The sequence below is a fragment of the Prinia subflava genome, chromosome 9 (genome assembly GCF_021018805.1).
Source record: "Prinia subflava isolate CZ2003 ecotype Zambia chromosome 9, Cam_Psub_1.2, whole genome shotgun sequence".
NCBI classification, from domain to species: Eukaryota; Metazoa; Chordata; class Aves; order Passeriformes; family Cisticolidae; genus Prinia; species Prinia subflava.
The window spans coordinates 5,420,231-5,434,545 of record NC_086255.1 but is presented as its reverse complement, the minus strand read 5'-3'; the positions used below and the strand labels follow the sequence as shown (position 1 = coordinate 5,434,545).

Here is a 14,315-nt window from a genome sequence, read left to right as displayed (position 1 = left end):
TGTCCAGAGGAGCTGTGTCTGCCTCATCCCTGAAAGTGTTCAAGGCCGGGTTGGATGAGGCTTGGAGCACCCTGGGACAGTGGAAGGTGTCTCTGCCCAGGGCAGGGGATATGTAATTAGGTGATCTTTAGGATCCCTTCCAACCCAATCTATTCTGTGATTCTATGACACTTCTGTGAAGTCCTGGTTTTGCAGGACATGGTCCCCAGGGCTCAAGCTGAGCTGAGCAGGTCCTTCAGCTGGGTGCCTCGATGGCAAAGGGGAGCTCCATCACAGATATGTGCCTGCATCCTTGGAGTGGGAGGAGCTGGAGGACATAGGGGGCCAAAGCAGAGGGGGAATCAAAGCCATTGCAGGAGCAGCTGCAGGCCCAAGAGAGAAGTAACCGAGGCACTGACAACTTGTGTGGGTTTGGTATGTCTGTTTGCAGCGCTGTGTTATGTGTTTAGAAGCTGGTTGTTTCCATAATAACAGCAAGTGCCATATGGCAGCGAGGAGGGTGGTGAGAAGAATGCCTAAGGAAACACAGTATGTTGTTTGACATGTGTGTACTTGTAGAGGAATAATGTGTCTCAAGCAGTATTGCTGCTCCAAGCAGGCTGGGGGATTTTCTGCTCTCACCAGAAAAATATCCAAAGCCCTTGGCATTTGTGCTGGTGTCATACCAGTTAATGATGGCTGCCCTTCATCATCCATATTCTCCTGCTGATAGTCCTTGTCACGGGCAAAGGAACTTCTGCTTTACTGTGAGTGATGGTTGTGGATGCACCAGCACAGGGGAATGGCATTTAAACATGGCTTTTAAGGGGAAATACAGTTCTGTAAGGAGTGCTGTGTGAAACTGAAATGAGCCAGATGCCATATGCTCTAACCATTCCTTAATGCTCAGCAATTAAATAGCACAAATTTTGAAACCTTTGAAAATGCATAGTTTACTATAATTGTTTAATAGAAAGTAGGCTAAGCATTTCCAGAGACATGGGGCACTTTAGTGCATATCTAGGAAGCATCCAGGAAGGACTCTGCAAATTCCAGCTTTTTCTACCCTTTAATGTATGACTCATATTTCAAGGACTTGCAATTTGCTCCCCACATTCCCACCAATACCACCAGTCTGAGCTGTACCTTTGCATACATTTCCACCACAGAAAAACATGAAATTATTTTTTCATAATAGCTGGATGGCTTTTGCTTGACCTTTACCAACATTAGCCCTACAAAATTCAGCCTCTCTCAATTGAGTCTTAAAGCCATTAATCATATTTGTATTTGGATCCCTGGAAAGTGGTGGCAGGGAGAAGGAGGTTGTTTTGATTTGGGGTTGTAGTTCTGTGCACACTTGCAATGCTTTAAACTCATGAGCAACCCAAAAGGCAGAGCTCTTCTGATTTTCATGCTTCTGTTCTTCTCTTTATTGCCTCTAGAGAGAGATTACTGCAGCATATGTGAAAAGCAGCCCATTGGAAGGCTTCTCTTTCGGCAGTTCTGTGAAACTCAGCCCGAGCTCGAGTGCTGCATTAGGTTCCTTGACTCGGTGGTAAGTCAATTCTCGTGGTATTTCAGGGTTCTTTGCAATGTTCCTCTGACAGAGGAGACTCCTCTGACCCCAAGAAATCGCTGTTTCGTGGGATTTTGTGTCTGAAGTGCTGGAGCAGGCAGTGGGCAGGGCTGGCCCCAGCAGCAGCCTGGCACCACTGGTGCTACAGGGACACGTGGGGCTGGTGGCAGCCGTGGGGGACATGAGCCACCAGAGAGGGGCAAGGACAGTCACCCCCACAGTGCTGCTGGGGCCTCCCTTCATGCCAGCACAGAGCAGCTGGGCTGTGTGGGTAATGTCTGCTGATGGGGGTGAAGCCTGCAGAGCTGGGAGGTGCTGGGAGGAAAGAGAAATTGAGAATGGGCTGGCAAGAGAGCATGGGGAGTGTAATAATCCTGATACCTCTTACCAAGCCTTTTCATCCATAGACTTTGGGATGATTTACAAAGGACATGCTGATAATCCCCCTGTTTTTTCAAATAGGAGAACAGAAGCACGAGGTACAAAAATAACTTGATTGGGGTCACTGAGAAACAAGTCTGCTCCATTTTCCACCCCAGTGAGCCATCAGTTAACCCAGCCACTGAGCATCACCCCCAAGCCCTGGGGGACCTGATGCTCTTTCCCAGTCTGGCAGCACTTGGCCATGTGTCCTGCCAGCTGTTCACAGTGGAAAAGTCTCTCAGTGACTTCTTTTGCTGGGAACCTGTGGGAGGGGAGGGTGTTGATCGGCCAAAAGGTGAAATGGTACCAAAGAGGAAGATGAACTTGTCATTTGTGACTGCCCACAGGGTCTCACTACCTGGCTAACGCTGACAGTCAGAAGCAAAATCATGCATACCAACAGGAATAAAATGGTTTTGTTTGCACCATGGTGAAGCTAGTCTGAAGTACAGGGAAATGTGAGGATTGCACTGAAGCTGTAAAAGTAACAGTATGGAGGGGACATGTGGTTTCTTAAGGTTTGTGTTACTCCTGCAGTAACAACAGCAAATCTACAGCATCACAAAAACTGTTGGATAAAGTCATATCTGAATCAGTTTTAGCTGGTCATGGCTTCCACCTGTTATTTCCAGCACTGCTTGTGATTTTCTCTGGTGAAAGGTGTGACCATCAGGGTACATGAGACCCCTGACAAACACCGTGTGAGCTGTGCTCAGGGCCAGCAGGCAGCAGGACACTGGGTACCCTGACTGTGTTTGTCCTGCACCGAGCCAGCATTGTCCACTGAGGTGTCTGCCACTGATGGAGCACCACACACCCACCCTGGGGGAGGCAACACCCCATCAGCTGTGCCACTGCAGCCCCGAGGATTTGGGCACCTGCAGGAACCCCTGGGAGACAGCCCCAGGGGAGTTTGTAGGCGGGTTTGGTTTGCGGCAGGAGCAGCAGGGCCGTGCTCAGTTTGGGGGTTAGCAGGGCTCTGTTCTATTCTCTATTTGCACATTTTGGTCCCAGGGTCTGCCAAGGAGAAGCCCCCGATGTGCGAGCCCTGTGTGCCCTCAGGGCATCCCACTGAGGGCGGGAACAACATCTGGGCACAGGGAAACATCTGTCCAGCCCGGGGCACCGTGTGCCAGCCTGGGCTGCGGCGCTGCCGGAGCCTCCCCGGCCGTGCTGCCAGCCCCTGGCTCTGGGAATTGAGGGCACTGTGTCACTGCATCCTGCCCAGCCCTGTGCAGCCCTGACAGGCTCCCAGGCTCCGTGTCCTCCCCCTAGCCCTGCAGCACAGACAGCACTGCGCCTGAAAAAGCTCGTGGTGGCACTGGCTTTGTTTTAAAGGTCAATCCCGAGCTGATGTTCCCAAATCTTTTTGCAAAAGTGTGCTTTGCACCCACCCCAAGTTGCTTTTGCAGACTGGAGCTGCCCTGTCTACCTTGACTGGGCCAGTGGTCTGTTCCCAGTTAGGCTCAGACTGGCACTGTGAGGATGTGACAAACAAAATGCCTGTCTGGGTGGAGGTCTGAATCCTTATCGTCCTCTCTTCTTTTTAACACTAATTAACAGCAGCCTCCTTTGTTTACTGATTTCAAATTCTGTATAAGCTTGCTGCCAGCCCATGAAAGTCCCTGCATTAGGCAATATTAAGGTCAAGCAGCACAGCCCTTTGCCACTAAATTGGATGATTGCTACTGAAATTTGCCCAGCGGGGTCACGCTGTGTTTAGTGAGTAGTGGGATTCAAGCCAAGCCCTATGTTAGGCAAAAAAAAAACCCTATAATGAGACCAGGAGTCTGACTTTACAGCCCTAATCTGAGACCACCAAGAATGTGCAACCTTTTCAAGACCACCTGCTGTAACAAGCAGAAAAAGCCAAGAGCCTTCATTTTCTTTTGTCTTGGTTATTTTTCTAACATGAGAAGCAAAAATTAGCTTTTGTGTAATGTCAAACAAAGCAAAAATATAAAAGAGGATAATATTTAGCTGTTCATGAGGGACTCACAGAGCTTTTTGCAAACTGAAAGGGAGGACCACCTCTCTTTTTTAGAGCCCAAGTGACTTTACCAGGTGACACAGTAAGTCACTGGCAGAAGCCAGTACTTGATGCCTCCCAGTATTTTATACAGTTTTTCAATTCATGCACTCAGCTGTCTAGGAAAGAAGTGTCTGGGGCTTCTGGGAGAAAACCAGAAGCTGAGTCAGACGTTCAACAACCTACCAACATCCTTATGAGAGGCTAAGCTCTCTCACACCTTTGCTTCCAAAGGCTGGTAGAATCATCCAGACCTTGCAGACCAAAATATGTAAAGAGACCAAAAAAAAAATCCTCTCTTGACTGGACATTTAAGTCAGCTGTTGTGTGAAATAAGTAACCTGCTCTGATGTAGTCTCCTGCAAATGTAATTATGGCAGCATTTGGGGATTTTTTTCTGTTAAACAGTTGTTAAGCTGCTTTCTGAAGAAAAAGGATTTGTATCACTAAATTCTGCATGCATGTAGGTGTGTAGCTGTCAGTTCCCTCTGAAACCTGTGAATACCTTGGCCAATTTCAACCAGTAATTGAGATGAAAGTGCTCAGAGGCATAAAGCCTCTACATGTTTTCTGAGAGCAGTGTTTGGGTAATTAGTCACAATCGATTGTAGCCCAGACTAACATGACATGTGGTTTGTAAGCAGGAGGCCCCAACATGAGATGATAGCAGAGATAAGGACAAGGAGAGGCAGAGCTCTGCAGCACAGCACTGGTGGAGCAGTAGGACCCAACACTGTGGGTGTTTGGTTCCCACTGCTGCTGTGGGACCAGCCTGTCAGTGAGTGTGTCTGTCTGTCTGTCTGTCTGGGAAATGGAGCAACAGCAACCCCTTCCCCCAGCTGGCCCAAAGGGCTGTAAGGACAGACAGCCATCTCCCACTGAGGATATTGTGCAAACAAACTCATGACAGAGGTCCTGATTGCTTATCTGGGTGCCTGGAGCCACAGAGGTCTCCCCTGAATGGCTCACCCAGCCCTGGTGGAGCCATTCAGATGGTGGAACAGTGTGAACATAAACTGTTATCATTAGATGGAGATGGTTTGTGATTAAATGAGCTCCCCTGGAAGCCCTTACCCCAGGAGCCACGCACAGTCCCGAAGCACACTTTGCTCTGCTTACAAATACTTTAGCAGCACGGTTCAACTTTGGAGCTGTTGAAAGAGAGCCATTAAAATAAAGTGTGAGGGGAAATGTTTCCTGTGCTAAAAGGCAGATCAGTGAGCAGGCAGGGTGCTAGCAGGACCTGTTTCCTTCTCCACAGCCAGTGCCTCCAGCACAAGAAGGTGGCAGTTCAGTTCAGCAGAGACCTCTTGCTCCTGTCCCCTTCTCATCAGCACATTCCCAGGGTGCCAGCTCCTGACATTTCCTTCTCCTCCTCCTCCTGTGATTTTTATGTGTCACTAAAATTAAGACTTTAGCTTCTGGACTCCCTTTCCTGCTTCATCTACTCATATTCATAATGGAATTTTTTTCTAAGGGGTGGCTTTTAACAATTTAATGTGGACCAGATTTAGGTTGACTGGAGGAGAATGCGGACAGTTGTGGTCATTATTTTCTCTCTAATGTGAAAAATTCAGTGCATTTTTTGCACTGAAGTCACACAAAAATACATCCTCTGGAGGAAAACAGCCCTGCTGCCTCTCCAGGTTGTTTCTGCTTGTGATATCTGGGCTCAGGGGCTGGGCACAATCTCCTCGGGTGGACTTTTCAGCTGAATGCTTCACTAGACATTGCACTTATCTGGGGTGAAAGGATGAGTGAGCATCCATTTAATGCCATTTGTGAAAACCCTGTCTTGCTGTTAGGGAGATTTCATTTGGTTAAGTCCCTTTTGTGGTGTATAAACCATCTGTGTGTGTGTGTCTTAAAGCTGTTCGAGGCTTTTCCCATCAGAAATGCCAGTTTGTTGGTATCAACAAACTCATTAACTCGAAATGTGTTTTCAAACAGTTGAAAGGGCTCTTTTTGCCCTGCCTTTAAATATGAAAAATATGGTTTCAAGTTCACTTTTCATTTAGAAATGCGAGATATTATGAATCCCAGCTGTTTGGGGTTTGCCTTCCAATTTTCAGTCACAGATTCTAAATCTCCAGCAGAGGCAAGTGCAAGGAGAGGCACTGAGGACAGAGCAATAACAGGGCAGAGCCTGGAATCTGAGAAAGGACTGAGCAGAGAGATATTCTCACATAACTGAGGAGGGAGCTGAGAAAGTGGAGGTGAAAAATTGGGACTGAAATGCCACCAACCTCCTGCAGATGCTCAAAAGGTGATTCCACTGCTCCTGACTTTTACCAAGAAGGCAAAACTTCTCTATTAGGAGTGTCTGTTCCATCTCCTGGTGGGTACAAGGGGTGATGATTCCCTTGGCCGTGCCATGCTGCCACTGGCAACCAGCTGCTGTGGGAGGGCATCCTCCCAGATCTGCAGAGAGACCTCTTTGGATATGTTTTTCCATTTTCACATATTTTTAGCCAAGCAGTTTCAGGAGCTCAGATAATATTAAGGTGAAAATCAAACACTACATAAATAGTTGTGTCAGAATCAATGATGTGAACCCCTGTGGGTCTCTGTGTCATTGCCCTGGTAGCTCTCCATCCATCACAGGCAGCCTCCAGCCCCCAAACCCGAGCTGTCCCTGAGCCTGTGGCCCCATTCCACAGCCAGTCACAGGCTAGATGTTGCTCCCTTTCCCAGCTGAAGAGCATTTTTCCATCTGATCCCTCTCAGCCTATCCTAAGGGCAGCTGCTCCAAAGGGAAGGACACTTTGCACTCCCATTCCTCCATCCAGCCAGGGCTGCTTCTATGGAGGAAGGAGCCACCAATGTAACAACTACCTCCAAAACAGCAGCCAGAAGAAAAGTTAGCAGCAGACAGTGGCCAGCCCACATCCTCTTGCCATTTGGGCTGGAGGATCTGTGCCTGCCCACAGAAAGAGCCTTCCCTGCAGCTTGTCCCACGGAGTCTGGGTGATCGTAAATCCTCCCCTCATTTATGGGCTATGAATAGGGCCCTGTCTGACCTAACTAGGGCATGGAGAAGTTATTAGACTTCAGAGCAGGAGCCTTGAAACACATGCCTGGATTCATCAAAGGAATAATGGAAAATATTTTGTTCCACACGGATTTTAAGCAATGATGTTATTTCTAGCAATTAGGATTTGCAAACTGTAGCCGTGCTTTTGAGTATTGGGAAAGAAGGGGAGGTGTCTTGGGATTTAAGCACAAGACCAGGAGTTGAGGACCTTGGTGGCTTCCCAGGCAGGTGGCAGAGGGAGCATTGGAACATCCCTGTCTCTCTCCTGTAATAACAGGTCATGGCTGAAAATGTACCAGGATCTGTTGCTGAATAGATCAAAAATGGCACTGAAGGGAGAAATAATAATGAACTTAGCAACAAAATGGAACAGGCTTCTGGTGCAGACCTACAGTGGAATTACCTCTGTGCACAGTTGGAGCTTATGGCTCCTTCTCACATCCTCACTTGTCTGTCACTTCCCACCTTTGTCACCACCATGTCACATTTCCTGGGAGTGTCAAGTTCAAGTATGATTAAACTTCCCTTTTATTCTTTGCTATCTATCTTGAGGCAGAACGAGATACTCTGTACATGTATAGGTGTGCTTTTAGCTCTGCATATGTGGGATCCCATCAGGAATCACATTTCAGGACATCCAGTTCTTGCTGAGTTTCTGTCTCCTGGTCTGTCCTGACTTGTTTCCTGTTGTGCAGTTCAGATGTTATAGCTTATATGTGGCAAAAAGGACATCAGATTTTTTAACAACTCCCCGGTGCACTTCAAATAGGAGATGATGACTTATAATCAGGTTTTATTTGCTAGGGAGACAATACATTATCAGAGTTTGAAAGCAAATGAAGGAGAGAGAAATCATGGAGAAAAATGCTGCTCAGATGCTCTAAGCATTTCAGAGTTTCTCTACTTTAAGAGCTGAAATGACCCATACTCAGATACCATCTAAAAGGACAGGAAATTAGATAAAAGGTTTTTTTAAACCCTTGTATTAAGTTTTATGGGAACATAATCAGTTTCATCCCCGAAACTGTCACTCAAAAAGAAGTACTGTACTTGTGGATTTTAGTTTTTGCGTGGTTTTTTGCATCATTTTTATTTGTGGCCATTATCATTTGCCAAACCAAATCAAATCATAATTACAGATTGTTCAAGCAACCTGCTATGCCTGTGTGTAAATATGCAGCTCCAGACTTGAGCTGCAATAGCTAAATGAGCCCTGGCCAGATAGAAGGGGAATAGCATTATTACTACATTGTGGTTTCCATGTCATTCCTAGGTTTGCTTAGCTGAGGTATCCATTACAGCCAGCCTGCAGATTTATTGCATGCAGCCTGGAGCAGTACATACATCTTCCAGTGGGCAATAGTTCTGAAATTTGTTCTTCCAAGAGTTTGCCAGTTCAGTCTGATTTACTTTTTTTTTTTTTTCTTTAGCTTCCTCCTCATTTATCATTGCAGACAGCTTGTATTGGACCAGGTTATTTAATTGGTTTGGCAGGAATTTTCTGGGATCCTTTTTTTAATTCAGTCGTGAAAGCTGTTAGGCTGTCGTCTTCTTTTTTCTTCTTCTTTTTTTTTTTTTTTTTTTTTTTTTAACTTCTGGAAAATATTTTGATCTGAAGGCTAAAGCTTCATATCCCAGGCAATGCCAGGCAGGAATGTCTCTAAGAACTGTTGTCATTTTGCCACTGGGGTCCCCTGCAGCCTCTGCTTCCTTCAAGTGCCTGCCATGGATGCAGAACTTTGGCTGAAGTGATGAATATCTTTGTGGTGCACACGTAGTGCTTCTTTTGTTTCTAATGTAAACAAAGTTCATCAACAGTCAGTAATGCTTCAATGCCTAGAGCAGTCAGAATTTTAAAATGTGGGTAGACTTTGCGTATGGGGATGGGGTGCTCCCTTTTTTCACTCACCAGGGAAGCCAAAGAGAATTTTGCTTATGGTGTCTGTTCCCCTAAATGGTCTCTCTTGTCTCCTCTTGGTCCTAAGAAATCCCCCTGAGAAATCAGCTTTCTGGAGAGACGGAGCCAAGGATCACTAACAGTGATGGGCAGGTCTCTCTGCTTTGCACAGGTATTGTTAGACAAAGGTCTGGGCATAAATACACAGAAAAGACACATTAAACAAAAAAGACAATGTATTGAAGAAGATATCTATGTATATTCACCTGGCACTTGAAATACCAGTGTGGCAAGGGTTAACAAACATTCACTTTCTCTACAACTCAGGGAAATAATTTACCTTCTGTGTCTACCTTCCTTTTAAGCAAAACTAAATGAAATTGCCATCTCTTGTCACTGAATGCTGTCTGAAAGCTGGCTTTGCAAGGTTATAAAATATAAATTAATTAAATTGTATTGGTGTTAATTAAGAGACACAGTCCCAGAAGATGCACCTCTAGGGTCTGGTCAAAATATAGTGGAAGGTTTTTAGTAAGATTGTGTGTACAGGTTTTACTTCCACCAGAAAATGATATTTGTCCTTCAGATTTTTCATACAGAGTGTTCTGTTAAGGTCACATCCAAAATGAAGTTATAATGGTGAAATATGAGTGCAAATATTGACTTTTATTTTTTATATGTCTGTTCCAGGCAGAATATGAAATTGCTCCAGATGAAAAGCTGGGAGAGAAAGGAAAGGAAATCATGATGAAATACCTCACCCCAGAGGTAAGGGGCAGCCAAAGTGGCATTACTGAAGGAATGCTGCAAGGCACACCTTTACTAAACAAGGTTGTTACAGGCTTTGTAAGCCAGACTCCTAAAATTTATGGTGGCAATCTCCAGTGAATAAACCTGCAAGTCTTACACGAGCAGTCAGGGAGAAAAAAAATTATAATGCAATCCAGAAATTGACTTCTAAGGATGAACCTGACTTACCAGGGGCTTAATTCATCCATGGATGAGCAGAGGGCTTCTCTGGTCTCTTCTCAGTGTACAAAGTTCTGCATTGGAGGTGTAATACAAGAGACCTCAGCTGTTACCAACAGATGCCCCAATTATTTCCTATCCAGCTCAAAAGTGGGGATGTCATTTCATATTCTGTTGTGTAGAAAGCACAGGCAAAAATGGTCTTTCATAGCAGACACTGTATTTTGGTACAGAACCCACTCCTCCCAAATTCCCACTCTTCCCCCAACACCATTTTCCCCAGGGTGGGCAGGGACACGCAGGACACGCAGGGGACAGTGGGGCTGGGAGCTCAGAGGTGCTGTCACCCACCCTTGTGTCCACCACGGTGGGTCCTGAGTGTTGTGTCCCGTGGCTGTGGGAAGGAGAGGAGCCCGTGGGAGCAGCCGTGTCCACAGGGTGGCACTCCAAACAGAGGCACGATGTGCTGCTGCAATTTGGGACACGCTGCTCCAATTTGGGACAGGCTGCTCCAGGACTAACCCTTTTGGGGGGGTTACAATCATTTCCTGACCACGTTTCACCTTTGCTACACAAGTCACTACCAGTAAGCAGTAAACATCCAGCTTCAAACACAAGAGCAATCCTGGGATTTTTCCTAAGTTGATTTCGTAAGAGTAATCAAAGACGTACAATTGCTGCTTCAAGTATTTTACAAAAGAAATACATTTGACCTTCAGGAGAGTTAATCACATTTTTGGCAGATGCCTTTCTAGAGGGTTTAAATGGTACAATATGTCTTGGAGGTGCAGGGGCAGAGCAGACCACTCTTTTTCCACTCAGTCATTTTCCTGCAATAAACTTTGATGCATACTTTCAGTTATCTCAGGCTGCATTTTGGGATCTGGTTTCATTTACTGAGCCTGGCTAGTTTCATGTGCAGCCATTGAGCACTGCCAGTATGAGTTCCTGCTGCCCATTCATTAGAGGCATGAAGTTCCACTGCTTTTTAAATCCACCAGAACGACCTTTTGTCTTAAAATTCCATCAACAGAGGAACGAGCGACAAACTCAGAGGGAAAATATCTCGCACTCGAAAGGGAGAAAGGCATTTTGCTGATAGCAGAGCTAGTAAAGTGAGGGGAGGATAGCATTGCTTCCCTTCAGCCAGTCTTGCTGCAGGTTTCCAAAAGCCCTTCACTGCTGTCCACTGGCTCTCCTGCCATCCATGGTGCAGCCAGAAGCACATGGAGTAATTTAGTGAATGTGAAGTGAAGACCAAGCTGAAAACTGCTGCTTCTTCATCAGCAAAGAGCCGTGGTGTTACAGAAGGAAAAATACTGGGACTCCAGAGCTGGAGTTTCCATTCTCTGCCTTGCCCTGTACTTCTTATTTGACCTGTGTACCTGGTTTCTCAGTATGTAAAATTGGCAGAGCATATTTACAGTCTGTCCTGAGACTTTTCTGGTATTTGCAAGTTACCTTAACAACTCTGAGCAGAAGGAAACTGGATGACCTCCAGTGGTCCCTTCCAACATCACCCGTTTTGTGATCCTGTGAAACACAGACCTACTCTCCTTCACTTGTAATCTAAAACTGCCTCCCTGGTGGTGGTGCTTTAATATCTGCATTGGTCTTGCTGCACTTTTCTTGCTTAATGAGAAACTTCTGCTTCTTCCCAGAGGGATGTGGAAACCCTGCATGGCAGAAAATACTTCTTGGAGGCAAGGTTGACTGTGCTGTAACAATGGGTTGAATACTGGACTTTCTAATAGGTGTCCCACACAACAAATACTTTAAAAACTAGAGCAAGGCTTGGATTGATTTAATTTCATTTTAGATACCTGATTAAGGTAGTCAGGTTAGGAGTGCAGATAGCCTACTGTCCTTCCTTGTCAAGAAAGAGAAATAAGTATCTCCAAAGGACACATTTGAAGCCATTAGAAGTCAATGTTTCAAAGGACTGATGTCTGCAGTCCAAACAGATGAATCTGGACCCAAATGTCCTAATGGAACATCATCCTGGTCAGCAAAGAAACCTTATTTTCATTGAAATCAGCATTTCTCTATTTAATTATCAGTCCCTTGAAAGGTACAAATTGCTGCTGTTTCTGGAGTCTTCTGCTTTCAGCTGAAAGCTTCTTTTAAGTAGGTGTATGTCTGTGCTTCAAAGAACCTGATTGTCTTGATACAAAAATAGCGTGACATACAGCTTGACTGATAGAATAAAATTACAGGTTTAGTTCTTGGACAGATAATTCAGTCTTATAATGTGAGGAGTGTTTTTCCCAGAGTGCAGGATCAGAAGCACAGTGAAAACAAAAAGTAGACTTCTTGCTCTTTAATATTTATAAATGATTTTTAGTTCTTGCCTCAGTTTTTAAAGGGCATACATATTTAACATACATGTTCAGTATATCACCCTTCCAAAGGGCGTTCATTGGCAGAGGGAGCACTCACTTTATTTGATAAAAAAGGTGTCCTGTAACTGAGGGAAGCATTCTCTGAAGTGTTATTCCTCCTCTGTGCACAGGAGCAGCACAATGGTTGTCCCACCAGCCAGGTCACGGTTTCTTGACTAGAATCTTGCTTCTTTAAAAAAGGCCTTAACAATTTCCATGAAAAAGGCACTTAAAGCTGCCTTCTTGACTTCATAAGCCCCTAGGGCAGAAGTCCAACCCACAGGAAGTCTGAAATTTCTGAGGTTGTGAAATATGATGGTAAAACTGCTAAAATGAATTGGTCACAAATATTTCTTCCCTGTTTTTTTTCCTAATCTCAGCAGTTGAGTGGAAAAGGTTCAGTTTTAGGTCCAGTTCCATCTGTAAATGGCTCCATTGAACTGTTGAGTTAAACTGAACCCAATCTGGCTTCATTACCTGACTGCTTCTTGTACTGGAAGAGCAAAGAGATATATTTACCTTTGTACTGCTTTTAAATCAGAGTTTTACGTCTCCATGCAGCATTTTTGCCTTCCTGCCTGACAGCTGCCATGCCTTACTCTACTAAATCACTATCCCACTATTTGCTTTTTCACTGTAAATCACCTTGAGAGACTTGGAGAGACGCTATATAAAACTAAATTGATTTGAAATGGCTCTTAAGACAGTCTCCATATGCCATTATAGTTTATATTTGGACTCAGCTGGGTACTAAAAATGTTACTGAACAGGATGTCTAATGTGTATTGTTATCCCCATTAAAATACTTCACAGAATATGAAGAACAGCGACAACATTAATTTTCTTATCTGAATTCCTGTCCAGTACCCTTTCCTCCAGGAAATGCACAGAATAAAGGCCATGTTTGCACTTTCTTTGCTGCAAGAGGTTAGCTGGGCACAGGAATAACCTCCTTACTCCAGTCTAGGGCTATCAGTGGGGATTTTGGTGAACAAAACGATGTCTTTGTTTTTATGAACAATTATAGGATAAGGAAGGGAGGGAAAAGTCCCTTGAAAGGGACTCTGGCTGATCAGCCTGGCCTTCCACTTGTCTACTGACTAAAATGAGCCCCTCTCTCAAATCAGTTGTTTATGGAGAAGAAAGCATCTCCATAAGATGGGTGAGATGAAATTAGAATTACAATGAGGCCTGCTGGGCCAGGCCATGCAGCGGAGTCAGGCTCCTGCTCACAGACTCCGCTCCCATCTCTGTGCACCATCAGAGCAGTTTCCTTTTGGCCATTGCTTTGATCTTGACAACAAGGACCTTTGCCTCTCTCCTTGAGATTTCTTACCCTCCTTCCTATTTTAACCCCCCGAAGTAAAAGCAAACTTCAGCACTTGTGCTTCTGGGTGAGTCATCTTTGCTGATCAGTGAAGCCCTCCAATCTCCCAGAAGGGAAGTTTCATCTATCACTTCTTAATGATTCTGGCTGAATCCTGCAGCTCACACCACACCAAGAATTGGATTCAAGTCCTGAGACCTCTTCCTCTACCTGCTTAGTTTTACTAAATGCCTCCTAGGGAACACGTTATAATTAGTTTTTGGGATGGCCAGAACAAAAGCTGACTGCCACTCTAAGGGAAGCAGTGGAAGATGGAAACATTAGGTTTCTGTAAAGCAATCTGCAGAGTTTAATATGAGACAGAGGCTCTGTGTTTTGAAAGGTGAGCCTTCAGGGACTATTTTCTACATTGTTATCTTTCTCCTACAAATTCAGCTTATGGCACTTAGATCCAGCAAGTCATCTCTGTCCCCCTGTAAGCTTATTATGTTGCTGATAAAAGGCCAGCACAGTATCTCTTTTCACTGCCTGTAGTGGATGGCCCCTTAAGGCTTGGTCCAAGAGTTATCTCCACAGCTAGTTTTCAAATTTTTCTAAACCCTATGCATTTCATTAATGAGCCAGTTGAAGTAAGCAATGAATGAAGTGCCTGTCTGTCCACAGTGTGTTACACGGACTCGGGATGGGCTAGAATTAT

The 14,315-nt window shown here is 45.0% G+C and overlaps 1 protein-coding gene across 5 annotated transcripts in view; it reads left to right on the top strand.

Annotated features, from left to right (window-relative positions):
* GRK5 (G protein-coupled receptor kinase 5) overlaps positions 1 to 14,315 on the top strand; it is a 150,733-nt gene that overhangs the window by 93,976 nt on the left and 42,442 nt on the right. For all 5 annotated transcript variants that reach the window (XR_010081281.1, XR_010081280.1, XM_063405206.1 and 2 more), the window contains exons 3-4: positions 1,425 to 1,537; positions 9,632 to 9,709. Coding sequence is in view for 3 of the 5 variants with exons in the window: in XM_063405206.1 (XP_063261276.1) it covers positions 1,425 to 1,537; positions 9,632 to 9,709 (191 nt within the window). In the remaining 2 variants the exon portion in view is untranslated. The remainder of the gene's footprint in view (positions 1 to 1,424; positions 1,538 to 9,631; positions 9,710 to 14,315) is intronic.